Source organism: Myotis nattereri (assembly GCF_964212035.1).
Source record: "Myotis nattereri genome assembly, chromosome: 15".
NCBI lineage: Eukaryota > Metazoa > Chordata > Mammalia > Chiroptera > Vespertilionidae > Myotis > Myotis nattereri.
In genome coordinates, this window is record NC_138090.1 from 13495541 (window position 1) to 13523537 (window position 27997).

At 55.8% G+C, this 27997-nt stretch overlaps 2 protein-coding genes across 3 annotated transcripts; both read right to left on the reverse strand.

Moving 5' to 3' along the window:
• Window positions 1–287: 287 nt before the first annotated feature.
• On the reverse strand, window positions 288–4755 carry LCAT (lecithin-cholesterol acyltransferase). 2 transcript variants are annotated; one of them, XM_081107618.1, is made up of 6 exons: window positions 3918–4755; window positions 3047–3203; window positions 2847–2962; window positions 2660–2755; window positions 2344–2568; window positions 288–883 (listed from the first exon to the last, which is right to left on the reverse strand). In XM_081107618.1, the coding sequence occupies exons 1-6, from the start codon at window positions 4066–4068 to the stop codon at window positions 309–311; spliced, it is 1320 nt and encodes a 439-aa protein (XP_080963744.1). In that variant the 5' UTR covers window positions 4069–4755; the 3' UTR covers window positions 288–308. The 2 variants fall into 2 exon arrangements, with proteins under 2 accessions (XP_080963744.1, XP_080963745.1); XM_081107619.1 differs by lacking the exon at window positions 3918–4755 and adding an exon at window positions 3435–3482.
• SLC12A4 (solute carrier family 12 member 4) lies at window positions 4295–27992 on the reverse strand. Its single transcript, XM_081107599.1, has 24 exons — window positions 27819–27992; window positions 22313–22407; window positions 20735–20866; window positions 16377–16523; window positions 16237–16291; window positions 13943–14073; window positions 12429–12670; window positions 12043–12257; window positions 11328–11492; window positions 11151–11249; window positions 10812–10869; window positions 10291–10465; window positions 9750–9868; window positions 7772–7870; window positions 7457–7576; window positions 7143–7247; window positions 6727–6895; window positions 6281–6476; window positions 6007–6176; window positions 5786–5917; window positions 5599–5706; window positions 5258–5445; window positions 5026–5159; window positions 4295–4863 (listed from the first exon to the last, which is right to left on the reverse strand). The coding sequence occupies exons 1-24, from the start codon at window positions 27931–27933 to the stop codon at window positions 4772–4774; spliced, it is 3261 nt and encodes a 1086-aa protein (XP_080963725.1). The 5' UTR covers window positions 27934–27992; the 3' UTR covers window positions 4295–4771.
• Between the last annotated feature and the right edge of the window lie 5 nt (window positions 27993–27997).

Genomic DNA, 27997 nt, shown 5'->3' on the forward strand with positions numbered 1-27997 from the left:
TACCCATCCTAAAACCTTGACTCCATGTGCCCCCATCCCACAGCTGTGTGTGCAGCTGACCTGTCTCCATGCCCAGAGCAGAAGCAGGCACAGAGACAGGCTGCCTTAAGAGCTCAAGCAGGGGAGCGGGAAGCTGTACATCTCAGGATGGCTAGTTCAATTCTAGGTTTTAGCCAAGCTCCTCTTGCCCTATTCTCCACAAGGTACCAGGCCTGCAGCTGCTGATAATGAATCCTGGTGTGTGAACCCTAGTCTCCCCCTCAACCCACAACAAACATCTCAAGGCTTACAGCAGCAAAGGATGATCTTTATTCAGGGGGCGGGGTCCCTGAGCTGGCAGCTGTGGGTACAGAGGTGCTATGTCGGTAGGTACCCAGCAGGATGGCATTGATGTGCTCTAGTGTCTGATTGCTGAAGACCATGTTGAGGTGGTCTGTCCCGTTCAGAGGCAGCAGGTGCACAGGCTGTGGCTGGAGGCCCTTCCATTGGGCACAGAGCTCACTGCTGCGTGTGGCCACAGTGTCATCGCCATCCTCATGGAGCATGCTCACGGGGTCTGTGTAGGGGAAGCCATGGTCAAAGATGTAGGTATGGGGCGTGGGCAGACCCACGCCATACAGACAATACACTTCTACACCAGGTGCTGGGAGTCCTGCCAGCAGGCTACGTGACTGTAGCCACATGTACCAGCCGTCTTCAAAGTACAGGTCTTCAAAGAAGCGCTGGAAGTCACGGCCTGTGTAGTTGAAGCTGGGTGTGGAAATGAACACATGGTCCTCAGGCCATACCCGGTAGTCGGGAAACATCCAGGGGGACGTTGTTGTTATGCGCTGCTTCTGTTTCAGCCTGATGCTGGACATTATCGGGATGCCCTGGTTGTCACCTGTGGACATGGAGCAAGGTGGGCAGGGAGCCAGAAATGGCTGCCCCTGGCCTACATCTTGCTGCCCAGCTCAAGCTCAGCTGGATGCTCATTTTTCCCCAGCCTAATCTAAACATTGACCCCAAGCCAGACTAGAGCAAAGCTAGCAGCATTCAGTAGGTACTTAATGTGTGCTTATCCTATATAGTAAAAGGCTAATATTAATATGCAAAAAGGCCGAACAACTGAACAACTGGTCGCTATGATGTGCGCTGACCACCAGGGGGCATGCATGGAACATGGCAGGCATTGGCAGCAGGTGGCAGAGCGCAGAACATGGCGGGCGTCCGCCGTGGCGGAATGGTGGAGCTGGTGACCGGGGGCGCCAGACCAAGGCGGGGCACCGGTTGCTGTCATCGGGGTGAGCCTCTGGTGGTTACTGAAAATTCTTTGCTCCCATGTGCCTCAGTCCCACTCAGCACTCGCACCCACTGCTGGCGCCCAGCGCTGGCCCCGATCACCCCTGAGAGCTTCTCCACCGGCCCTGCTCCTGAGTGGCAACTGCCATCAGTGGGTGCAAGCGGGGCCAGAGCTGTCAGTGCATGGGAGCTGCGATAGCAGGAGCAGGGCTGCAGGCGGAAGGAACAGGGGAGGGGGGAAGGGGTGAGGTGGGAGGGGCGGAGGATGCACTGAGACCCGCCCCTGTGCCCACCACAGCCTCGCAGCTCACAGTTCCTTTCAAGGTGCATGAATTCGTGCACTGGGCCCCTAATTAAATAAGCCCGGAGGATACCGCTGTGAGGCAGAGGTGTAGGGCCTCAAAGGAGGACAGGGGGTGTTTTCCTGAGGATGGATGTGTATGTGTCAAAGGTGGGGGATAATGCTGGCAGTTCTCAGTCAAGTATCTGTTGGCCCTGTAGTCTATGCTGCACAGGGGTCAGGAAGGGTGACACAAGACGGTGTCTGTGTTTGACACCAACTAATGTAGTCTGAAGAGGGTTCTCCTTCCTTCCCCTACAGGAAAGACTGAGTTTGGCTGGGCCCAGCAGACAGTGGGTGTACAACAGGTGGTAGCTATGCCACTCCCCAGGGAAGGGCAGGAGGGGCTCCTAGGGTCTGGCCCTGGCTTTGGCAAATCTGTCTTCAGTAGGGCCTATCCCTGGGCAAAGGAGCTCCTGGAAGCAGAGGCAGCAGAAAGCTGGGTGGGTAGGACCTGAGACTACAGGAACAAACCTGGGATAGTGAGCCAGACTTGCTTGGGTTCATTTTCTGTTAAACTCTCACTTTTTCATCACTAAGACAGATTTTGGCAGGAGCCACTCTAATGGTCCAGGCCAGGATCACTACTCTTGGGGGGCCAATGACAAGGGCCATGCCCCATGGGTGGTAGACCACACCCCCAACCTGGCATTGTGAGCACAGGCCCCCGGTCAGCTTTTATTCCATCCCTCAATCCCACCACAGGATGCAGGTGAACTCACCTGAGGCCAAGACCAGCATGGGCTTGATGGAGCCACCCCAGGGAGCACCAAGAGAGATGAAGCCATCAATGAAGCGATCCTTCCAAGACTGGGGTTGGCGCAGCAAGAAATAGAGCAGGTGCAGGCAGCCAAGACTGTGCCCAATGAGGAAGACAGGCTTTCCATAAGTAGCATACATCTCTTCCACCAGCCCAGAGAGCTTCTGGTGGTACTCCTCCTGCTGGTCTGTGGAGGGAGGAGGGTGAATTCGGTCAGGGCAGTGGGCGTTAAGGGCCACCGGCCCTGCCACGAGCCCATCACCTGCAGAGACACTCACTGGGCTCCAGGCGCCAGTCATAGGGGGCAGCCCGCACTGTCTCATCCCGCACGTAGCCATTGTTGACCAGATTCTGCACCAGGGTGTTCATGTAACCTGTGGGGGAGGCAGCAGCACTGGGGCTCTAGCCATGGCTCCGACAGGCCCACCGCAGCCTGGAGCCCCACCCTTTCCCCCTGCCACACACCTGCCAGCTTGTTTTTGTCCAGGTACTCAACAGCGTAGGTCTTGCCAAAGCCAGGGACACGGATCTGTACACCGGGGGCATTGGACACACGCCCAGAGCTGCGGTTGTAGACAACCCTGCGGACAATGGGAGAGTCAGCAGGTCAGCCACCAAGAGGCAGGGGGAGGGGGCTGGGCTGGGGCGGAGAGGATGGCCCGTACCTGGTGTTATCGATCCAGCAGTCTACTCCAAGGGGTAGGAACATAGTGATATCCAGAAAGATGGTGAAGAAGTCCTCTGTTTTGCGGTAGCACATCCAGTTCACCACATCTGGTTTATCCAGTTTGGCTTCCAGCTGATTCCCCAGGCAGCCAGGCACTGCGGGCACTAGCCTTCACTCTGGGTTCCTCGGATTTCCCCCGTGATTCCCATCCCAGCCTCACACCCACCCTCCACCACTGCAGTGGCCAGCCTACATTTCCCACACCCTCAACTCCCAGGGACGAAGGACACAACCCTCTTTGTAATCATTCTCCCACCTATCCCCCCAGCAGTGCAAAGGCCAGGCTCCCCTTAGGCAGGAAAAGGGCAGAGGCCAGGGCCACTGACCTCTGCCCTCGCAAAGCAAACACCTAGCCTGGCTTTCCATTACTGCTGAAGTCCAAGGTGAGAACAAACAGGTATGGGGATGTGGGGGCTGGGCCTGGGAATAGGGGGACAGGCCTTGATGGATCTTGCCTGCTCTCCTGAGCTGAGCATCTTGTCCTTGCTGGGGTGAGGGCTGAGGAAGGAGCGGTGGGGCTTAGCCCAAGGTCCAATGGCTGCAGCTAATACCCTGGCCAAGCCCTCAGGCACACACACCCACCCCCCCACTCCACCCAGCTGGGGTAGATAACTTAGAGACACAGGAACAGTGTGGTGGAGGGAAAGGGTTGACTTCTCTCCAGTCAAGCCTTTGGCCCCTCTGACCACTGAGGTAGGTATCAGGGCTAATACAAGGGCAGAGGGCCTTGGCAGGGTTGACTACCTGGGGCTGAGGCCCGGGCTCCCCAGGGTCTGGCCTGGTGCGTCAGGGGCCTGGTGGGGGCTTACCGAGGATGATGGGCCGTGTGTGGTTACTGAGCTCAGCCTTGGGCGTGGTTTGCGGGGGGAACAGCACATTGAGGAGCCAGAAGGAGGCGGCAGGGGGGAATAGCAGCCCCAGCAGCAGCACCCACTGCCATGGGGAACCAGGCAGCCCCATTCCAGCCCTAGTGCCTACTGCCCAGTGAAGCAGTCTTGGGCTGGCCTTAACTGGAGTGCGGTGGGAGGGGCCCCGGGGCCAGTGGGAGGGACAGTCTAGCCAATGACTATGGCCAGAGGTTGTGGGGAAAGGGGCACAGCCTTGGAGCTGGAGCAGGCTCTGGGCCTGGGTTCAGTTCCGCCTTTTTCCCTTGGCGCCAGGGGAAACAGAGCTCGGGCAGCAGGAGGCCCAGAAGTACACAATGTTTTATTGAAAAAAGTCAGGCTTCGGCTGGCTGGCTCCATTACGCTCAGCTTGGTGGGGGTCCCTGCCCACAGTAATCTGAGCCAGGTCTTCCTGCAGGCGGGCTGGGTAGGACCCCCTCCCTCGTCACCCCTCCCCTTCTCTCTGATGGTGACATCCCAACAATAAATATTCAATAAATAGCGTTCCTGGGCTGGCTGCCTTCAAACCCAATGTCAGCCCCCCCACCCCCAGTCTTCTCCAGGCCTCCCAGGATGCTGATCGGGGGGGCCGGGGGTGGGGGGAGTCCTTTAACCTCTTAGGGTCCTGTAGGACCCTGGATCCCTCTCCATGGCCAGGCCCAGGCCCAATCTCCAAAGCTGGGTCTAGGGCAGGGCCAGGCAAAGCAGGACTGGCAGATGGGTGCTAGAGGGGGCGTTACCCTGAACACCCCCACTCTAGGCCACAGTCTCTATCGGGCTCAGGAGTAGATGGTGATGACTTCACGGCCACCGCCACGAACCAACAGCACCCGCTCAAGGCCCTCAGTCAGCACCTCCAGGAACTCCATGTCTATAGGTCATCAGGTCAAAGAAACAGCACCAGGACCAAGGGTACCAGGAAGTCTGGGCATCAATCAGAACTGGGGTGACTTGGAACACCCCCCCAGAAGCACCCAGAGTAACCTCACAGGCTGTCCACCTCCTCACTGCTGGCCTCTCCACAAAAGGATACAGTTTTCATCCCCCTCACTGTTCTTGGGTGGGCCAGGCATGTTCAGCAGGACCAGGCGGGCATCGTGGGAGCGTGTGACGATGACTTCATTGAGCTTCACGGCAGTGTGCATGCGCCGCACATTGGACTGGTCCCTGCAGGTGATGCAGCTGATCATGGGCCCTACCCACAGAGCCTGTCCACCCTTCACGCCGGGCCCCCATGTGGCTGGGTCTATTTTTGTGGCACTCACGGCTTAATATGCACCAGTTCTCGGAAGTTGTCAGGGGCATGGCTGGGGTCCCAGGGCTCAGCTGCCATGTACTTATCCCGTGTCCATGTCATCTGGATCTTGTCAGTCCCAGCTGCAGACTCATCCTCCTCATCAGAGTACAGGCTCTCCAGCCTTAGGGCTGAGTGCCGGTCCTTGACCAGCTGGGCCTGAAGAAAAGTAGAGAGGAGGTAGCCTCAGTGGCAGGGAAAAGAGGACCTGGCTGCAGGGACTTGGGCACCGACATTCCGACGCCTCCGTCTGATGGTGTCTCCAAAGGCCTGACCCAGCCACCTGCCCACACCCTGAACCAGGCCACTGACTTCTCGCTCGCGCTCGGTCTTGGTCAGCCTCATCTGCCGCAGCATCTGGGACCGCTGCTCCATCATCAGTGTCCGCTCGTAGGTATACGCGGAGATGTCGCTGTTGTGCTGGGGAGAGGGTGGGCCATGAGAACTGGGCTGTGCGGGGCAGGGTATCCACAGGGCCACATCGGGGTGGGTGGCTCACCATCTCCACCACCTCCACCTCGGCCTCAAGGCGTAGGTGGTACAGGAAGACGGCCAGATCCTTCTTCATCTGGATGCTATTGTCATCCATCTGGGCCACGGTGAAGATGCGCATCCGGCACTTTCTCCAAACCTGTGGCAACGGAGCCGTTGGGTGTTTCAGTCACACCCCACCAATCCAAGGGCCCAGCCCCCTCACCCGGGGGCACCCCCCTGGCGTACCTTGTGCTGGCGCAGCAGGAAGGGTAAGAGCATGAGCATGCCGCCATCATGCACGATCCACCACACGTCAATGTGGCCCTCCAGGTAGCGCTCGTGGTTGCTGGGGTAGAAGGCAATGTTCTTGGGCACAAGCAGGGCCAGGTGGGCAGCTGTGGTGCAGCGCACGGTGTCTGGGGAGGAGGGACACTGCTGACTGCCAGCCTGCAGCCCTGCTTTCACTTGAGCCCCGGCCCCTGTCCCCATGGCTGAGCCCAGATCCTGGCCCCTTACGCACCAATGAAGGTCTTCCAGGCACGTGGGTCCTCGCTCTGTCGCCAGCCATAGGGCCAGCCCAGCACCACGGAGTTATGCCTCATGCCGCCCAGGCCGCAAGACTGGATGAGGTGGGCCAGTCCCTCGCGCACCTTGTTGGCTACCACCACCTGGCAGAAGCCCTTTACCTTCTCAATCTCCATCATGTTCTTGATTGTCTGGGGGGAACACACCGGGCTCAGAAGTCAAGGCCATCCGCATCCCCTCTGCTGGGGGTGGGGAAAGGGAGGAGGCAAGCTGCCCACCCAGAGGCCATGTTTTTAAGATGGGACAGCCACCCTTGCTTCAGCTCTTAGGTGGCAGCACTGCTGTCCACCTGGCTGGCCAGAATTGGTCCCCTCCCCTATGTGCCAGCTGTAGCCTGGGCACTGGAGTCTGGCTCAGCTCTGTGCCCCCTGCAGCAGGCACCTGCTCAGCAGCCTGGGCCTCGCCATAGCTCTCCAAGAAGCTTCCCTGGATGACAGAACCAACGATGGTCAGGCCCTTGCCGGCCTTCAGCTGAGAGGCGAAGGTGAGGAGCCGTGGGTACTTCACGTGAAGGTCCTCGTCCAGCTTCAGGAGCACCAGCAGCTGAGGCCTGCAGGAGCCAGATAGTGAGGCAGCCTGAGGCCAGGGCAGAGGTTTCCAAGGAGCCACTTTTCTTCTTTCCCTCTCAATTCACAGGCTCCCACAGGTTTGGGGAGCAGAGATCCAAGGGCACCCCTGGACACCCCAGGATGGGGAACATGGATCAGGAAGGGGAGCCAGCACCTCTCGACTGTCCCACCCTCAGAGTGCCCCCTGAGAACCTAGAGTGGCCTTTGCCAGTCTGGGTGTGAACTCACCGCCAGTTCTTGGTGTGAGGAGGCCCCTCCTCTAGCCGCAACAGTGCATAGCGGGCAGCACTCAGGGACAGACCGCGGATCCCGTCACCCCATTCCTTCTCAGCCCTACAGAGGCCACCGTCAGTTGGTGAGCCTCTGGTCCCACTCAGGGGACTCTGTTCAGGTGTAGTGAGATGGAAGGGGGCCAGGCCCTGAATCAAAGCCCCCCAACCTCCCAGCCCCGCACCTATGGTGGCTAGAGGATGGCTCAGCTTCCCCCAACCCAACATACAGATCACCCGCCTGCCCTGGCCAGGTGGCAACCCCTCACTCACCCTTGGTACTCAATGTACTTGTAGATCATGCCCGCAATGAGCATGGCGACCAGGGCATAGTACCAGGAGGAAACAAACATAAGGGTCAGGCAGAGGCTCATGCCCAGGAAAGACAATGCCCTGGGCCAGAGAGTGGGGAAGAACAAGAATCAGGGAAAAACCAGTATGGCCCCAGACCAAGCTCCCCAGCCCCCCAATTTCTCACCAATAGCAACTACAGCCCAGGAAACTCAAACCCCATCCTGACTGGGTCTCCTGGCTTCCCCACAGCACTTATGTCAGAGGACTTGGTTCAGGAGTCCGGTTACTGCTCACCAGTGATAGTACTTGAACCGGGGTCGCCAGTTGGGGGTCCTCAGGAGCGTCTGCACGGCACAGGCCAAGTTCACAAACAGGTAACACATCAGAAAGAACCTGCACCACAGGGGCTGGTTGGTACAGAGGCCTCCTTGGCAGCCCGGTACCTGATGTCCCTGCCATGCCTGGGCTGAGCCAGGTGTGTACAGCCTCACAGCACCCATCCCCATGCCCGAGGCAGATGGGGCTACTGCACAGGTGTCCTCAGAGCCAGGGCTTGGGCAGGGGTGAGGGACCTTTTTTTCTGCCAAGGGCCATTTGAATGTAACATCATCTGCTTACTATTATTCACTTAATATAACTTATGTTGCTATGAGAAAAGCTCCTAGATTTATTGAACTTTGAGTCCCACCTGCGGTTGCCTTGGCAAATGATTTCACTGCCAAGTGATTCTGCAGGCCTTATACGGCCCACGGGCCAGACGTTCCCCACCCCTGGCTTAGAGGACAGGCAACTATTCACAGGCAGAGGCGGCAGGGGAAGAGCGAGTGTAGAGCTGTGAGAAAGGACGGGACCTAGGAGAGCTCAGTGTCTGGAGATGGAGGGGCCACACAATTTTCAGGCCCCTGGCCTGGTGACCTCTTGGATTAGGGGCTATCATGAATGTGGGGAGGAGAAGGGAGGGAGAAGATAATGAGGGCCATTTTGAAGACACTGAATTAGAGACACCTGAGGAAACTAGGAATGAAGGAGACTGGGACATGGGCGAGGACTGTTGTGTGAACCCTCCGGGAAGAGAGCTGAGGAGCAGAGGGCTGACGAGAGGGGTGCCACCTTCTACCCTCAGCTGGCTGGAGAAGGACAAAAAGACAGAAGGACTGGGACTCCCATGAAGAGGGGTGGTCAGTCCCAGCAGGGCTGCCCCAAAGATCCCCATGACAAAGACTGAGCTATGCCCTGACCAGTTTGGCTCAGTGGATAGAGCATCATCCTGTGGACCAAAGGGTCCCGGGTTTGATTCCAGTCAAGGGCACATACCTCAGTTGCAGGCTCCTCCCCAGCCTGGGCCCTAGACAGGGTGCATGCAGGAGGCAACCAATCGATGTGTTTCTCTCACATCAATATTTCTCTGTCTTTCCCTCTCTGTAAAAATCAATGGAAAAATATCTTCAGGTGAGGATTAAAAAATAATAAATAAAGACTAAGCTATATCCTCTGGCTGAGGGAGTGAGGGGTCACCACCCAAGACGACTGTGGCAAGAACAGAGTCAGTGTGCGCTATACGTGTGGGTGAAGCTGGGCAGTAGTGGGTGGAGGTGTGCTGGGGGGAGACGAGAGGTCACTGTGGCCTGGCTGTGGCTGGGAGGTGGCTGTGTCGGGGGGGAGGGGGGCCTGTCAGGCCTACAGGCTGAGTGGGGCAGTGAAAGGTAGTCTCACCATCTGCAAACAAGCCAGAGAGAGCATTGGTAGTGGAGTGAGATGTGTGAGGAGAGATGGAGTGGGCCCCAACAGTGGCAGCAGTGAGCCCAGCAACCACATGAGCTGTCTCAGGGACCCCTGGAAATTGCCACATGCTGACCACTTCCTGAGGGCACTGGCAGACTCAAATGCTCAGCTGATTCCAGAACCTTAAAAGCAAACAACTCTGAAAACAGATGGACAGGACAACGGTGGTTTCATCAAGGTGCCAGGGACTGGGTGCTGGCCCTGTCCAGGAGTGGAGAGTAGCTACCTGCCGGCTCTGGGAGTCTCTCACAGAGGGTGTAGGACCTGTTGTCTCTTCTGCATAAATATCAGGCTCATTCCTAAATGCAGAGCTAGGCTGAGCTCTGCCAGGCAAACAGCTTGCCCATACACCCTGACATGTGTCCCAGCTGCACGCTCAACGCCAGACAGGGTCACCGGGAGGTGCCGGGGCCCCTGGCTCATGGGGTGCTGAGGGTTCAAGGAGCCTTTTCTAGGACCATCCCTCTGCCCTGCCCTGGCCCCAGCTCACATGGATAGGATGGGGGCCACCATGTCGAGGGAGGCGATGAGGATGCCCAGCTCAGCGATGAGTGCCGTCAGGAGGAGTGCCCACGTCGGTTCACCATTTGCCTTCCCGTGGCCAAACACCTGCACGCACCAGGGTCAGTGGGGTCAGCAAGGGAAGAAGCTGGTCCCATTCCCCCCATTCCACACCTTGAGTCACAAGCCACAGCTTGGCCTCTAGCACCTCAAGTCCCTCCTCGGGGGCTCAGGCCATCCCCATGTCTTTCCCAATAGGTTCCACAAGTTTCTCTGCCCCCTACCTCTCCAGGCCTCTCTGCTCTGAAGGAGCCATAGATCGGCCATGAGGATTCTGGGCCCAAGCTGCTCTGCCAACAGCAGGGCAGAGCCAGAGCCAGGGCAGCTCTCAGCAACTCCTCGTGCTGGCTTTGTGGCCCTGGGGTCACTAAGGGCCCAGCAGGATATGATGGTTCTGTATCCCTGCCCTCCACCAGTGGGAGGGGCCAGGAGCACCCAGCTGTGGGGCATGGGGGTGCAAAAGGGCTCACACGGAGGAAGGGGATGATGTTGTCCTTGGCGATGGCCTGCAACAGGCGTGGTGCCCCAGTGAGGCTCTGTAGGCCGGCGCCACAAGTTGAGAAGAAGGAGCCGATGACAATGACCCAAGGCGAAGGCCAGGCCAACGTGCCCACCACCAGGTTTCTGCTGACACCGTCGCCGTACCTGCAGGGGCCAGGCTTAGGCCATACACCATGCAAGGAGCCCCCAAACCCTGGGTGAGGGATGTCAGGTCAGTAAGGATGGCTATGGTGGGCAGAGCTCTGGCCGCTCAGCACAGAAGTCCAATCCATCAGCCCCTATCTGTTCTCCTTGTCCCAGCCCTGATTCTGATGTCACCATTCTCTAAGAGGCAAAAGTAATGGTGGGGCCTGACCCACCTAGTGGCACACACCACCGCTGGCAACCAGCAGCCTGAGGATATGTGTGGGACCACATGTTTGACGGGGGCTGGTGTCAAAGTAGGCAAAAGCCGAGCCCACTGCCACCCAGAGGGGCCCAGCTGACTCACTTGTCCCGGAGCACCACACCCTCGATGCAGGCGCCAAAGAGAACCACGCTGCTGAAGTCTGCGCCGCGTCAAGGAAAGCTGGGCCTCCACGCCACTGCTGCCCCCACTCGTTCCCACACAGGAGCACATGCCCTGGCCTTCGCCTTAGCCAGGAGCCTCAGCGGGGCACCTACAGCTGAGGGTTTTGTGCTGTGCACACACTCCAGTGTGTGATGTCTGAGGGGAAAGGCACCTAAGTACGCATGCACGTGTGATGTATCCGCGCATGCCAGCTGGTGACATAGGAAGGCAGATGCCTCTTGCTTCCCTCGCTGCTGCCCCAGGCCTGGGAAAGGATACACACAAGGGAGGTGGTAACAATGGCCAGAATGGTCCCCACCGGGATGGACTTCTGGGCGTCTCGGAGGTCACCGGAGCGATTTGAGCCAGCCATGATGCCTTCGAAAACAACAAGATTCCCTTAGGGGCTCCCCAGGGGAGGGGGCAGGGCTGAGAGGGTGGGCAGGAAGGGCTTACCTGTCACAGAGGGGAAGAAGATGCCAACCAGCACGGTGAAGGATGTGGCAATGTCAGCGACCACGTACAGGGCCAGATTCTCCTTCAGGCCAAGGGCATCCGTGGAGGGCAGTCCATGCTTCTCCACAACCTCACCCTTCTCCAGGTAGGTGCTCCATAGGTTCTCTGCAGGGGGCAGCGGCATCACCACCGCAGCCCCAGCCACGTCCCAGGGGCAGCTGAGGGCAGCCCAACCAGAGGCTGCAGATGTGAGAGGCTCTGGGGGTCCGGGGGCGGCTTCAGCCCAATGTCTGCAGCACCAGCCACAGGGGCGGAGCTGTCTGGCTAGAAATCTGACAGGCAAAGGTTGCTGAAGCCAGAGCCCTGCCACTGCCCGCCTCCTAGACAGAGGCCCTTTATGGCTCCCGGGAGAATAATCCAGGCAGCGTCAGGGGCTGGTGACTGGGGAGAGAGGGGCTGCCAGAACTTTCTGGGGGCTGCTGCAGGCCTGGGACACTGGCCAAACAGGCTCTGTTCACCCAAAATCTAGCTGCCAGGAGCCAGGCTGAGAGGGTACCGCTGGGCCTGGAAGGCAGCCAGACCTGCCCCCCCACCCCCACCCCCATTCCTGAGCTGGCCACACAAGGACGGCTCTGTGATCCACTTTCCTTCCCTGCTCATTCCCTGCCTCCTGCTCGGCCCGCGGGTCAGGAGCAGGACGGGAGTGAGGACGCACCCTGGAGCACGCTGGCGGCTGCGCCCGGGATGCCAGGGATCTCGGTCACATTGTTGAGCAGGAAGTAGGGATCACAGGAGTCAGTGGTAAGGTTGGAGCTGTGGCAGAAGAGGCTCCACAGCCGGGTGGCCACTGTCTCATTATCCACCGCGACCGTCTTGGCACAGATGTCAAACTGGTCCCGGGACAGGGTCCTGTTGCCCAGCATACACACTCTGCGGGGAGGGGCCGGTGTCATCGCCTGCTCAGCTGGAGGCTCAGCTGGAGGCTCAGCTGGAGGTCCCAACCTGCCTCCACCCTGCAGACTCTAGGACGCAGGGCATCAGAGGCCATCTCCTTGGGAGGGATGTCAGTGCAATGCCCGGATGTATTCCCAGATTACTTACGGAAACACGGGAGGGTCAAAAATAGACTTGATGCCCCCGGCATAGATGGAGAGGATGGAGATGATCACACAGGCCAGGAAGAGCGAGGCAAATTTGTTCACATACTTGACCCCAACAAACACCACCAGGGTCATAAAGGTTAGAAAAATGGTCCCATACACTCGCATGTTGTTCAAGGTGGCACTCGAAGAGTCGTGAGTGTCTGTTGAGTGAAAAATAGCAGCTGGCGGGGCAATGTAGGTCTGAAACAAGAGAAAGATAGAGAAGGTTCGATTTTCCTATTTGGAGAGGGAATCCCATCTTTTTTTTTTTTTTTTTTTTTTTAAGAGTCTCCAGAAAAAGCCAGTCACAAAAGACCACACACTGTATGATTCCGTTTATATGAAATGTCCAGAATGGGTACCTCTGATTACAGACAGAAAGCAGATTAATGGTTGCCTAGGGCTGGGGGAACAGAGAGTGACTACTACCCAGTCTGGATTTTCTGGAGTGAAGAGTGTGTTCTAAAATTGATTGTGGTGATGGTTGCACAGTTCTGTGAATATACTTAGAGACCTTTAAAGTCTATACTTTAAATGGGTAGTGAATTGTACAGCACGTGAACTATATCATAATAAAACTGTTATTAAAAAGGTTCCAGACACAGGAGTCAACTGGAATCACTAAACAGCCAAAGTGGACAGTTTGAGCAACAAAATAAATAATGATAGTGCTGGATCATGAACCAAGAATAAAATAAATATCCAGGAGTCCAAACTGATATAAATACATGGTTGAATAAATAAATAAATGGGGAAAAGGAAAAATTTTCTTTACAGAGGAAACCCAAATAACAAATGCAGGAATGTGGGAAATGCAAAAACAACAAAGTTATAGGAGAAGGGTCCACGCTACAGGCAGAGGGCCTAGAGATGGGACTGGCCAGGTGGTTCCTCTAAACATCCCCTATTGTCTGTCCCCCGTGATTCCCATGGCCCCTCTACCTACCAGCTGGGGCACTTCAGTGGGGAGTGGGAAGCTGAGTCAGCACACACATGGGGCTCACGGAGGGGGCACTGACCTTCATACAGGGTCCTGTGGCTACTTACCCTGATGTAGGGACAAGGATAAGGTGGGTCTGAAGGGACTTGGCACAGAGGCCTGGGGGAGACAGACCTGACCGGAGCCCACGCATGCCCGGGAGGCAGGCTCTGCGTCACCATCAAGATCTGTCACTAAGTCAAATGCAATAGTTTACAGGTCACCTGCCATGGCTGAAATGGGGCCTGGGTGGATGGAGTATCCAGGGCCAAGATGAAGGCTGCCAGGCCAGGCCCCTTCCCTGCGTAGCCCAAACTGGCAAGGGATTGAAGGGGAGACTGGCTTGAACAAAAGATCTTTCTCCCTCAAGAAGGCCTCCCACATTATAAGCCCCAGACCCTGGCCAGAGGTGAAAGGAGCGCGAGCAGCCTGGGCCTACGGGAAAGGGACTGTTTGGACAAGAGCAGAGTTGGCCAGGCCTTAGCATGACTCACCAGTAAGATCTCAATTGCCCCCAGGATGTACATGGCTGCTGCAAAGGTTGTTCCCAGGTAGAAGCACAGGCCCACAGCACCTCCAAATTCCGGCCCCAGTGAGCGGGAGATCATGAAATAGGAGCCCCCAGCTACAACAGAGAAAGTGTACAAAGGTCAAGGTCAAGGCTGGTTCTTCTTCAAGGCCGTCTCCTCCCTGACAACTCGTCACAACCACCCAGAGGGACAGGAGTGAATTTTCCCATCTATAGACGAGCAGAAGGGTTGGGAGATCTGCCTAAGGCGGCATGGTTAGTAGTGGCCAGGCTGGAACTGGATCCCACTCCCATCCGACTCCAACTCCAGCCCAGTGAAATGACTGCTTTGCTAGGGCCACAGCGTTGCCTAAGTGGCCCACTGCCCCCCAACCCCCTGCACGCAGGCCAGTCCCCACAGCCTCCTCTGTCTGGGTGCCTCCTATCTGAGAACACCGCCCCCTCCTAGGGCTCTGTCTGTTAGTCGGATCCCTCCAGACCAGGGCAGGGACTGTGTCTTGTCTAGTTCTTTGTCTGTAGGGCCCAGCACAGGGCCTGGCACTGGGTGAGTGTCCGTGGCTGACTCTCCTGCCCTGAGTCTGTGCTTCCATCAGAGTCTAGCATCCCTGGTAAGATGGACAGAGTCGACACTGGGCCCCAGGACCAGCGAGGGTACAGGGGACAAGAGTGACCCCAAGTTGCTAGTTGAATTTGCTCTTGAGAAAATGTCTCTGGTGAAAAATCTGGGAACAGGGATCAAAAAACTTTAAAAAGGTTAATCCCTTTCATGCTGTAATCCCACCACCAGAACCCTCGCCTAAGGGAGCTGCCAGGGGTGGGAACAGATTCGTGTGCAAGGCTGTTCACAACAATAATGTAACAGTGAAAAAGTAGAACCCAAGAGTAGGAAAATAATCACATAAATTAGATAATACCCTATAAATTCTACTAAAAAAATAAACTTTTCCCAATATTTTGGGAAATACACACACACACACACACACACATACACACATACAGATTTTGGGAAGAATGATATACTAATACTTTACAAGACCCTAAGGCTAGTAGTTATGAACTCAGGATGGTAGGATTATGGGTACTTTCAATTTTCCTTTTTATATTTTTATGCACTTTTAAACCTTCTTATGGGTAAAAATATATTACATTCCCCCTCCCCATTTTATCCTAATACAAATAAAACTGTTATTTTTTAAAAAAAGGATCCAAACACAGCCCTGGCCGGGTGGCTCAGTTGGCTGGAATATCGTCCATACACCAAAAGGTTGCGGGTTTCATTCTCAGTCAGGGCACATACCTGGGTTTCTGGTTTGACCCGTGGCCCCAGTTGGGGCACGTGCAGGAGGCAACCAATCAATGTGTCTCTCTCACATCGATCTTTCTCTCTCTCTCTCTCCCCCCTCCCCACCCCCCACCCTTCCTTCCACTCTAAAAAAGAAACAAATCAATGGAAAAATATCCTCGGGTGAGGATTAACAACAAAATTTAAACATAACAAAAAACATATCCTTGGGTGAGGATTAAAAAAAAAAGGATCTAGATACAGACACAGGAGCCAACCCAAGTAGCTAAATGCCCAAAGTGGAACAGTTTGAGCAACAAAATAAATTATGAAGTACTGGATTACGATTCAAAGAATAAAATAAATATCTGGGAGTTCATACTGTTATAAATAGATGGTTGAATAAATAAATAAACAGCGTATCTGAAAACCAAGTCCAGTCTCATCATCCCTGCTGAAGACCCTCCGCACTGCCTACCCTGGGAGCGTGGAGGGTTTTCAGGACCCCATCACCTTTTTTGTCAGCCCCAACCCCCTTTTTTTTTTTTTTTTAAATATATTTTATTGATTTTTTACAGAGAGGAAGGGAGAGAGATAGAGAGCTAGAAACATCGATGAGAGAGAAACATCGATCAGCTGCCTCCCGCACATCCCCCACTGGGGAAGTGCCCGCAACCCAGGTATATGCCCTTGACCGGAATCGAACCTGGGACCTTTCAATCCGCAGGCCGACGCTCTATCCATCGAGCCAAACCGGTTTCGGCTCAACCCCCTTTTAAACAAATAAACAAAAGAACAAAACACAACAAATATCACAGACTCTGCGGAGAAGCTCCTAAGCGATGCAACTGTCATGGATTCAGGGACTAAGACCCCACTCGAGAACTGCTTTGGGAGCGGGAGCAATAAGGGTTCCTGGGTATGTCACGGCGGATGCTGGACCCATCCCCCCAGCAGGCCGGGGTGTGCTCACCCACCTGGAACCACTCCATTGGTGGCGATGGCGCTCATGGAGATGGCTGTCAGCAAGGTCTGTGGGAAGGAGGGCCTGGGTGAGCAGTTCAGCTGGGCAGGCTCTGTGGGCAGCCACGGCCCCCGCCCCAGCGAGGATACTCACACAGCAGCAGCAGATGAGCACAATGAGGAGGGCCTGCAGCACACCGGCCGTGCCCACCATCCAAGTCAACCTCAGGAAGAGGATCACCCCGAAGATATTCTGCAGGCAGGGTAGGTACACCCCCATGAGGGTGCCCATGCTGGGCGCCTACGGAGCAGGAGGGGAGGAGGAAGTGCAGAGCATCAGAGGGGCCCACATGCATCATGGAAGGCCAGCCCCAATCACTCAGCAGTCCCCAGCTATCCTGAGTGGAGTCCTGGGGGTGCAGGGGTGGGTGACAGCTAGGATGTCTATGTTGACCTTTATGTATAAAGACAGTTTGGGACTGGGAAGGTATAAAACCCGATTCTTTTCAAAACGCCACGTGAGCTTTGAGCTCGCCTCCCCCTCAAGGTACTGCCCCCTTCCCTTCCTCTCCTCTGTTAAACTTCTAGAAAGAGAGGTCTGTCTAGGATCCCCACCTTCTCACCCGGGAGGCCCCATGTCCCCCAAGCCAGAATCTTAAGAAGTTGCCCCTGGTCTCCCCTCGGTTCAACCCCCGACTCCAGTCCAGGTGGACACCAAGTCCTATCCAGTCTGCCTCTCAAGCTGCCCTTAGACCAGCCTGCCTTGCCTCAGCCTTAGTCCCTTGAACCTGGAGCACTACACTTGGAGCACCTGGATGGTGCCTGTCAACCTCTCCATACTCCAGCCCACTCTGCTGCCAGAAAACCAGGTCTCAGAAAACCAAGTCCAGTCTCATCATCCCTGCCAAAGACCCTCTGCACTGCCTATCCTGTAGTCCACGCTGTGGGACAGACTCCTCGGCTTGGGCCACCAGGTACGCCCCATCCCTTTCATGTCAGTTCCAGTTCCCAATGACATGGGTTCCTCACAGCCTCTGAACCAGGACATGTGCTGGACTCGGCCTGAGGGGATCATGCCTCACTGCATGGCAAACTCCTCTTCAGTGAAACCTTCAGGAGTTTTAATTGTGTTGCCTCTTCCAGGAAGTTCCTCTGGGTTGCCTTATGTAGAGTTGGCACTTCCTCTTGCATTTCCTCAGCATTTTTTAAAAAAATATATTTTTATTGATTTCAGAGAAGGGAGAGGGAGGGAGAGATAGAAACATCAATGATGAGAGGGAATCATGGATCGACTGCCTCCTGCACACCCCCCCCTGGGGATCGAGCTGCAACCCAGGCATGTGTCCAGACTGGGAATCGGTCGATGCTCAACCACTGAGCCACTGCGGCCAGGGCCCCTCAGCATTCAATATACCCTTCCATCATAGTCATCTCTACGGGTCATGGTAACTGTTCACGCGAATGTGTCATGACAGAGACTTGGCTTATCCAATATTGTATCTCCAGCAGGCCCTGCAGGCACCCAAAAGATGCTCCTAAGCCTAGTGAGTGGTGCCTTGGAAGGGCCTTAGGATAATGTGTTGGGAAAATCCTGCGTAGAGTAGAGACTCAAGGTTGAAGGGCAGGTGAAGAAGGTCTGATGGGCATATGCAGGCAAGATTTCTCAACTATCTAAGGGCAGAGTAGGGGCCAGCTGGGAGGCCGGGGCAGAGGCAGAAGCATAGAGAGGGGCAGAGCAGGTGCCTTCTTGAGTCCTCATGAGTGCAGCCCAGGGTAGTGGGGCCTTAAGAGCTTTCACCAGAGTCCCAGGAAAGCCTGCTGTCCTGGAGCGAGTGTGGGAGAGAGAACCACGTGTCCGCAGAAACGCTTCTGGAGGGTCCAGGTCTGGGGCAGGATCTATGTGCAGCCTAAAGGACCACAGATGGGCCCAGCAGGAATGAATGGTCCCCCGAACTGTCCTGCGCAGCCCTGGCCGGCATGGCTCAGTTGGGTGGAGCATCATCCCATGCATCGGAAGGTCGTGGCTTTCATTCCTAGTTGGGGCGCCTACAGGAGACAACTAATTGATGTATCTCTCTCACATCAATGTCTCTCTCTCTCCCTCCCTCTCTAAAAAAAAAGAAAATATTATCCTGTACAGTATAGGTGACAGATAGACCTCATCTGGGCTATATCCATTTTCAGAGGCCCTGGACCGCTCAGTGCCTAGTGGCAGCTCCCAGCCTCAGCCAACTCCAGGCTGAGTCACTCTGGAAAAAAAAGCCAGTGTGGGAAAGGGCAGGGCCTGAAGTGCTTTTTGCATCTCCAAATAACCTTTGGCAGCCTCAGAAGGTCACCAGGGTAGAGCCGAGAGGAGCGGCTGCTCTGGAGAGGCTGCCTAGGGTCTCAGTAAGGTCTGCTTAGAGGCCCGCCCTTCCTGTCTGAAGCCTTACTTTTCTCAGGCCCCGCTCAGACCTGCCCTGTATAATGACCAGAGCTTAGTGGCTCCAGCTCCTTAGCTTTCTGCTAACTCACTGTAGACTTGACCAGGTTCCTCTTTCCTCCAAGGAAAAATATTAGAACTGAGACACAGAGGCATCCTCTCGCATGCTTACTCTAGGGCCAGGTGAGCTGGGCAGGTAGGCTAAGGCTGCACCCCAGCATCCTCACAGGCTCCTCCTAAGGCCAAGGGACTATGGTCCTTCACTGACCCAAGCTTCCTTCCGACACTTGCTGAGACGTGTACTAGCCTTAGGGACCTTTTTACTGCCACCAGCTCCCTGGACTTGGCCTTCAGGGACAGAGAAGAGGCACTTACCCAAGGATCCTACCACCCACTGCAGGCAACACTCTCAGAGGGTGAGACCTCTATGCAGGGCTGAGTAGGAATAGCCAGAGACAGGGTCCTCTGCTATCTGAGGTCAAAAAATGCCAGCAAAATATGGGGTCATGGATCGGGGTTACTCCTATGACCTAGACGTGGAAGAGGCCTATGATCTGGCCCGTCGAGCCATCTACCAAGCCACCTATAGAGATGCCTACTCAGGAGGTTCGGTCAACCTCTACCATGTCCGTGAGGATGGCTGGATCCGAGTCTCCAGTGATAATGTAGCTGATTTACATGACAAGTACACTCGATCTACCCCCTGAAGGAGGGTGGATATAGCTACTTGTGTTTGGGGTGACTGTTGTTGGTAATGTGGGTACAACTCCCCATTCTATAGTGGAGGGGTCCCCAATTGTATTGATTGTTTTTTTAAGCTCTGGTGCATTAACCTCTATTGTTACAGTTGTTAATGAGCTGTTGCGAAGGTGAAGATTGCTTTTCCTTTCTTGGATGTTAACATTACACTACTGGACCTCAAAAAAAAAAAAAAAAAAATGCCAGCAAAATCACAACTAGTAGGATACGGTGGGGGTCAGGTCTATGTGACCTCAGATCTCAGCTGCCTTCTCTGAAGTGTGGGCTGACTGGTCTCCCAGAGAGGCAAGGTGAGGTGTACATCAACCTATCGTCTCTCCTTGGCCCACCCCAGCAAGGCCCAAAACTCACAAGCAGGTCTGAGGCTGGGGACCCAGCTTATCCTAACCAAGAGCTCTTTCTGCATTTCCAAATAACCAAGATATTACGGCTAATGCCAGACCCTAGCTCCTTCCAAAACACAGCTGCTTCCCAAACCTCAGGGAGTCAGTAGGTGGAGAGGGAGGGCTCCTTCCCCCAGCCCTTAGTTAGACCGAGCCCCCTCTCACAAGGGAGCTAAACAAAGATGTGCAAAGTCATCGTGGGGAGAAAGGAGAGCTAAAGGGCCACAGGCCTGGATAGGGAACAGAAAGGGGGCCAGGAAGCCCCAAGAAGCAGTGTTATGCTCCTATCACTCCCCATCCAGGCGCTCAAGGAGCCCATGGGCTGTTGGAGCGGTCTGCCAATGAAGCCAATACAGTGACACAGAAAGGTTTGGTCACTTGTTCTAGGTCACACAGCCCAAGGGACAACCATGTTCCTGGTTCCAAAGGTGACACCCTTCTCCATCGTGATGGGGTGCCAGTAATGTGGCCTCCTACATCGTCACACATCTCACAATAAATCCCCAAATGTGTCTCCCAGTGTTACACATTGATTTTACCTAGCTCAGTCATCTTAGGCAAGGTACTTAATACCCCTGACACTCAGTTTCTTCATCTGTAAAATGCAGATAATAATAGCACCTACCTCACAACTTTCCTGTGAGATGACCTGCAAGAACCCAGGCCCACTGCTTGGCATGATGCCTCCCACAGAGAGGGCTGAGTAAAAACAGCTGTCACTCTCATTTCTGAGGGCCCCCCTGGTCCTCTACCCCTTCTTCCCCCTTGAGGGACTCCTCCTTAGCCCACCCCTTGAAGCCTCCTTGAACCCAAGGCATTCTGTCCATCCTCCATGCTCATCACACTTGGCACCCACTTTCCCTGGGATGCTCACAACCATGTGGGGACTTTGTCAATTCTGTGTCTTCCCAGGTCCTCTATCCCCTCTGCTGCCCTTGACCAGCTCACCTTGGCTGTTCTCCGGCGGGCAACCTCCCCACTTTCAGCTTCCTCATGTTCCTTGGCGCCCTGTGTGAGGTTGGTGTAGCTGACGAGCTTGCCCAGAAGAGATGATACCTTTGGGCGGATGTCCAGCTCTTCCTGTAAACAGAGCCACAGAGCAGTCTGGCAACGGGCCCAGCTGGCACCGGGCTACCTATGTGTAGCCAGCAGCCTGGCTTCTGGCCCCTTGCCAAGCCCTGAGGCAGGCCTGGGCCTGATCCCAGCTCTTGCCTGGGGAAGCCCAAGCCAGCCAAGTGGGCAGGTGTGGGCGCCACAACCCAGCATTCGGCACTCAAAAGCTCAGCCCAGCGGCTGCTTCTCTCTGCCACACCTTGGCTAGTCACTACCAACCCATCTGTGAAACCTACCTGCCTCAGGGGAGAGGGCAAGGCAGGGCAGGGCAGGGCAGGGCTAGCAGACAGGCGAACGGCACACTTCATCCTGCCTGTTCTGCCTGGCCACCTCCCAGCTATGAGTAGGCCTCTGGGAGTCACATTTGCCCCAACTCTCTCACGAAAAAGCTACCCCTAGTCACTTCGGAGAGCCAAGGAAGTCAAAAGAGAGATGTCTGGGACAAGTAAAGTCTCTTTTATTTTCTCAAACTCTGGTCCTTCTAGAAGATGGTCTGTCTCCTCCCCAGCTCCCCACCCCTTCAATCCCTAAAGTTGGATCTTGGCCCCCTAACCCATCCTCAGGTGGGGCTAGGTCAAGATCTTTGTTTCAGAAACATGCTGCTTTTCCAAGTCAGGCTTCCCAGGGCTCAGCATTCCCAGCCTCCACCTGGGTCTAGGCTTTCTCTGCTCCTGTGGCTTCTCCAGCACCTTGCCTCCGCCCGCCTACCTATGCCCATATTTAGTCTGTTAGCTCCCTTCTGATCCTACACACAAGGAGAAACTGGTTTGGAGTGAGCAGTGAAGATGCAGGCCTTTGGGGGCACAGGGAGACTGGGGAGCCTAGGAAACGTCCGGCTGAATGTGTGGGTCAGAGTTTGGGGCCTAAACCAGGCCCTGAATCCAGACCCAACTTCTGAGTGTGGGTCTGAAAAGGATAACATTCAAGTTCAGAGGCACAGAAGTGGGAATGTTTCCAGAGAGGTGTCCATTGAGGTGCAGATATGGAGAAAGGGGGCAGATTCAGTGAAAAGCAACGGGCCTCATTGAACTTGGGGGGGCGGGGGGGGGGGGGGGAACAGGGTTGGAAGAGCCAACCAGGAAGGACAAGGAAGAGTGCACTGGAGAGGGAAGAATCATGGACTAGGAGGACTCCTAGAGTGAAGGAAACAGGAAATCCTGAGAGGTGGTCATCCTGCTGAGAGGCCGCATCTAAGTCACCAGTGGATGCCCCTGGCGGGTAACCAGGTGTGGCTGTGAGCGGCCTCTAGGAAAGCAGTGTCGGTTCACAGGTGAGACACACAAGAGGCAACTGGAGGAGCCAAGACATCAAGAGGCACAACGGTGCAGCCTGCCTGCTTCACGGTGGCGTGCGTCCCTGCAGGTTCCTGCCTGCCCACCTGCCTACCACACCTGTGGCCCAGAATGGCTCTACCTCAAACAGGGCCAGGTTCCTGTCGTAGTACTCGTTTCCTCTGGAAGCCTCCAAGGGACAAAGGAAAGGGCTGTTCTCTCTGTGGTTGCCATGTCCTGCGGAGAGAGAAGGACAGAATCCGGTCAGGGCTGCCTCCGGAGTCCTCAGGCTGCTCCGCTGGCTCCCGGCAGGCCAGCTCACAAAACACCGTCTCTGCGGAGCCCTGCGGGAGCCGGTGCTAGCAGGCGGGGCCTCAGTCTCCCCATCAAGTCCCACCCGTCTCCTTGCAGAGCCAGGGATGGCAGAGTGGCCAACGACCAAAACGCAGCGCACCATTCCCTCCAGCAGCGCAGGGAACCGGTGAGAAGGCCCCAGACTCGCTGGCTGGGGCACCTGCACGTGCTACCGCCGAGGGGCGGGGCCTCCGGGAGGGGCGTGGCCCGCATTTGCTCGCCCTCTGACCCCCCACCCCCACCCCATTTGGTAATACCCAGCGAGACAGGCGCCAAAGCCTCGGTGTCCTCCGGGCCTGCCCAGGTGCTGCCCTCCAGGTAGATGAATCCACAGAGAGCACCATCGCCCGCCATGGTCAAAGTCCACCTACTAGCTGCCCCACCATGCACTGCGCGGGGCCTCCCAGGGGCATGCTGGGAGGAGGGGCAGCGGGAGGCTGTTCAGAGAGCGGAAGGGGGCGCAGGATGCCGTCTAGGGTCATAGTCCAAAGCCGGGCTGGGTGGGTCTGGACTGAGAAGGGACCGCTGGCTGGAGCCGCTTGTTGGCCTCCCTGGCCCAGGTGTCGGCTGCTCGCCCAGACTAGGTGCCTGGCCTATCAGTGCCACCTCCCCTCCGCCCCAACCCCCACCCCCAGGTGCCTCAGCCTCAAGGAAACCTCGCAGAAAGGAACCAGATGCCCTCTCTAAGTAAGCCCGCCTCACCTCTCAAAGCTTGGCTGATTTTTCTGGCCGCCCTGTATGCGCACCCTTCCCTGCTTTCCAAACTGTCCCTTGTGAGTCTCGGGAGGTGACATTCCCAACTTCCCATCAGGCAGGCAGAAGGCACCCAGTACTCCCTTTCTAAGTGGCTGGTTTTTGTTTGTTTGTTTCCCCTCCCTCCAGACAGTCTGGTAGCTGCGACAGTGGTTGGAGGCCTCAGGGCAAATGGGAAGCTGACATCTGGGTTCAGAGAAGCCGAGTGGGTGGTGAAATGACTGGCAGCCGTGCTGGCCTGGTGTCTGGTGATGGAGGTCGAGTGTCGTCAGTGACAGAGCCTAGTGGGGTATTCGGGCTATTCACTGACCATACCTGGTTTTGTAAAGACTACCTACCAACCTTATCTGGTTAAATAGTCTATAATTTCATTTCTCTTGTTTGCAGCAAAGAATGCTGAATGAGGAATCCTCCTTCGTCTGATACATCATCCTCTTGCCATCGGTATGAGACTTAACTTACCTTCTCTAAGCCGACATTACTCAACAGGTGCTGCTCTGAGGATTCTGCGTTACCCAAGGAGATTGATTGACAGGTAAAGCTGATGACAATTTCTGAGGCAAAGTCCACTCTTCTTTCGAACAGAATGTGAAAATAGGACATCACCTCATCTAGGATCCTGGACTATCTAAGCGAGCCAAGCAGCTCAGTCCCACAGTCTACAAGGGTGTGCGTAGACCAATGCCAATGGCACAACTGACAAAGGCAGCAGGAGGTCAAAGCCTTATGGCAGCGGTTCTCAACCTGTGGGTCGCAACCCCTTTGGGGGTCAAACGACCCTTCCACAGGGGTCGCCTAAGATCATCAGCAAACACATATATAATTACATATTGTTTTTGTGATTAATCACTATGCTTTAATTATGTTCAGTTTGTAACAATGAAAATACATCCTGCATATCAGATATTTACATTACGATTCATAACGGTAGCAAAATGACAGTTATGAAGTAGCAACGAAAATAATTTTATGGTTGGGGCTCACCACAACATGAGGAACTGTATTAAAGGGTCGCGGCATTAGGGAGGTTGAGAACCACTGCCTTATGGGGTCACATAGCTCCTCAGACACCCTATGATATGTATTATGTTCAGGATCAAGATAAGGAGCCACAAGAAAAATCTGAAAACCCAGTAACATTGCCTATTATAGTGATGGCCCTTCAGTGAGAAGCCTCAGAAAAGTACACTTTAAGTCAGATGCTTAAGTTTGTCAGAAAATGGCAGCTACAGAGCTCATTGTTTTTCCCTTTCTGCCTTGGCTGCCAGGAATTTCCAAGCTAATTTTGTTGTTGTTAATCCTTGTCCGAGGATCTTTTTTTCCATTAATTTTTAGAGCGAGTGGAAAGGAAGGGGAGAAACAGAAACATCAATGTGAGAGAGACACATCAACTGGTTGCCTCTCACATGCACCCCGACCAGGGCCAGGGATCAAGCCTGCAACTGAGGTACATTCCCTTGACCTGAATTGAGCCTGCGACCCTTCAGTCCACAGGCTGACACTCTATCCACTGAGCTAAACCATCCAGGGTTCTCCAAGCCAAATTTATTCTTTAGTTGCAGTCACCATCTGCGTTATCTCAGAGCCCTTACCCCATTCCTCTGCATAGTTTTGATTTTTCTGAGGATAAGTCCTTTGGGGAGACACTAAGGGGAGGAGCCTGCAAGGAGGGGGGTGACATATCTCTTCTGATCCTTTGTGAAGTTTGAAATAAATTCTAAATTATTCTAACATCATCCACTGCAGTCTGCCCTAGCATCGTAGCCTTGTCTCTGAGGAGACTGAACTAGTATCCAGAAAACACAGAGCCAGGCACAAAGCAGTTCCCCAAAACTGGCTGTGGACGGTCCTCCAAGACCTAGCAGATCCCTTGTCCCTTCAGCCATGACTCCAGGGCACCTCAGAGCCCTTCCAAGGGTTGCCTCGAGGCCTCACAGCAACCCTCCATGAGCTATCATTTACCCCCTTTTAGCAGCAACAAAAGTAAGCTCAGAGAGATTCAGAGGCAAGGTCACCCAATAAGAAGGGCTAAACTTGGGTCCCAGGATTCACCAGAACCAGGTAGGAGCTGAGCTACAGGCTCCCCAAATCTTATTCTAGGCCCCAATCCATCCTAGGATGCATCCCAGGGGGCAGTACAAGATTTTAACTGGAGAAGTGTCTGGGGCTTGCAATTCGGCCAAGGTGCACATACCCAGGGCTCTTGGTGTTGAGATGGCTGGCAGGCTGGCTTGGATTCCTGACCCTCCCTCTCTGTGACTAAGGGCAACTTGCTTACCCTCTCTGTTGTTTGGCATCCTCTTCTGGTAAGTAGAGACCATAACACCCACTCTTCTAACTGCTCAGACGCATCAGAAAAGGGACAGTCTGGTGCCAGACGCCCAGCAGGCATTTCTTAGAACTCCCTAAAGCCTCATTATAAGGACAGCTCCCATGAGACTATGGGAATATGTGTTTGTGAGTGTGGGGTGCTCTAAGCAAGTGTCTGGGTGTCTGTACTGCCCTCAGCTATTCCAAAAATTCCACGGCAGGTCTGGGCATGCCTGCCAGACTGAAGCTGCTCAGATACCACCTGAAATCCTCAGGGAGCCAGAGCATGGCATGGGCCTGGGGCTGCCTGTGAAGTACACATATATACGTATTCCTGACTGCAGCTGCGAATGCACCAGCTGCAGATGGGTATCCAGGTGACACTTCTGATCCCTGTGCTCCCAGGCATCTGCCAGGGGTACTAGAACCTCTACACACAGCCCTTAGAGCAGAGGTATGGACCTTTAGAGATTTAAGTGCCAGGCTGGGGGTACCCCTGAGATGGACCTGAGGCCTTCTGTGCCCCCAACCCTTTGCAGTCCCCACCAAGAGGGGTCACAGTCACTCACCAGGGCGCAGAGAGTCCCCCATACCGCACACACAGCCAAGGAATGAGAGGAGGAAGGGTGATGTGGGAGGAGCTGGCCCAGCCTGGAGGGACCTGGCAGGACTCAGCCAATGTGACTCCAGGTCCCTGCAGTCACCCTGTGAGAGGCCAAGGCGGGGCCAGAGACTAGGCTCAGCTTTGCCTGCCCGCTGGTCCAGGCTGATCCTAGGGATGCGGCCCAGCGCAGCCTTTGGGAGGGAAAACCTCCCCAGAACTAAAGGGAGCAGGGATGTTGGCTCCTGCTCTGACCACTGGAACAAAGCTAGGGGCAGGTCAGGGCACCAGGGTAGGGGGCTGGGGTGTGTGCACCAACATGACTGTCAATCCTGTCAAATCCCAAGATGTCCAGCAGCCCATGCCTCCCTACACGGCAATCAGGTGACTCACATACAGCCATCCCCCACACCAGGTATGGATCATCTCAGTCATGTCACCATCACGGACAATCCAAGAGCTAGGTCAAAATCACATCACCTAGCACATGCCACTGACACGCATGTTCTCTGCATACCTCCATATGGTCGGCCACAGACACAGGCATTTGTCATCAGTCATATCTGACACCCCTGCAGGAAAGTGGTCCTGAGAACATGCTACCCTGAACCTGCCTTCACCCTGTAATACCACACAGCTACACACTAGCACAAGCATAATGACACATGCATATGCCACTGTACATGCAGACACATGTTCCCAGCAGTGTTCATACTCCAAGGGTGGGCCCTGGCAAGGACAGCCGTCTGGGGGCCTCCGGGAAGCAAACGGAGAAAGGGGCCTGGGGGGAGGCAGGCACCTGGGAGGAGGCAGGAGGGGCTCACCTTCAGGCCCAGTTCTAATACCTAGGCTAAGAGTTAGGGAGCTGGCGGCCCCGACTCCGGGTTTGAATCCCCTGGTGCAAATTGTGTAACGGCTGTCTGTCTCAGTCACTCCTTCCTAAGTGCGAGTCACAGGACCGACCCCGTGGAGGGGAAAGCGGTCGGATGAAGCGAGTTAACTCACGTAAAGCACCGAGACCAGCCTGGTTCCGTGCGAGGGCTCTCCGGATGCCCGCTGTACCTGCAGATGTAAGCGGGGTCCGCCCGAGTGCGCTCACAGGCAGTGAGGGGCAGACCCCCTGCGCAGGCACGGCCCTCTCCCGCAGGCCGAGCTCAGGGAGGCGCAGGGACGGCGGAGGGCAGGGGCGTCTGTGTCAGAGGCGCTGAGCACAAACGGGGGGGGGGGGCGAAGCGAGAGGAGGCTGGAGGCGACCACAGAAGGCGAAGGGATTGGGGCGCGGGCAGCGGCGATCCCAGCTAGGAAGAGCCAGGGATGGAGGCTCCTCGCCGTTATTCCCGCGCCTCGGGGCCTCCTTTGAGTCGGCCACGTCTGCAGCCCCCGCCCGTGGCCAGCAAGGGAGGAGCTGGGGTGGGGAGGGCGTCCCGACAGCGGGCGGGCCGGGGCCCAGGAAAATCGTGTCTGCGCTCGCGGAGCAAGGGACTGGCGGCGGCGGCGGCGGCGCCGACTAAGAAAAGTTGGCCCCGCATCGACGTGTGCGCGATCGGGCCAGGTGTCTGCGTGAGCGCGGGCCCGCGTGCTCCGCTCCCCTCCCGGCCCCCGCCAAGGCCCCATCCGGGCGCGCCCTCACCGTCAGAGTCATCCCGCTCCGCGCGCTCCCCGTAGTCCACCCAACTGAGCCCCTCGAGGTTGTCATAGTCGCCGCGCCGCGGCCCGTCCACCGGCACCACGGTGAAGTGAGGCATCGCACGCCCGCCGCCCTGCCTCTCCCGCCGCCCCGGCCGCCTGCCCAGCTGTCCCCGCCGCTCC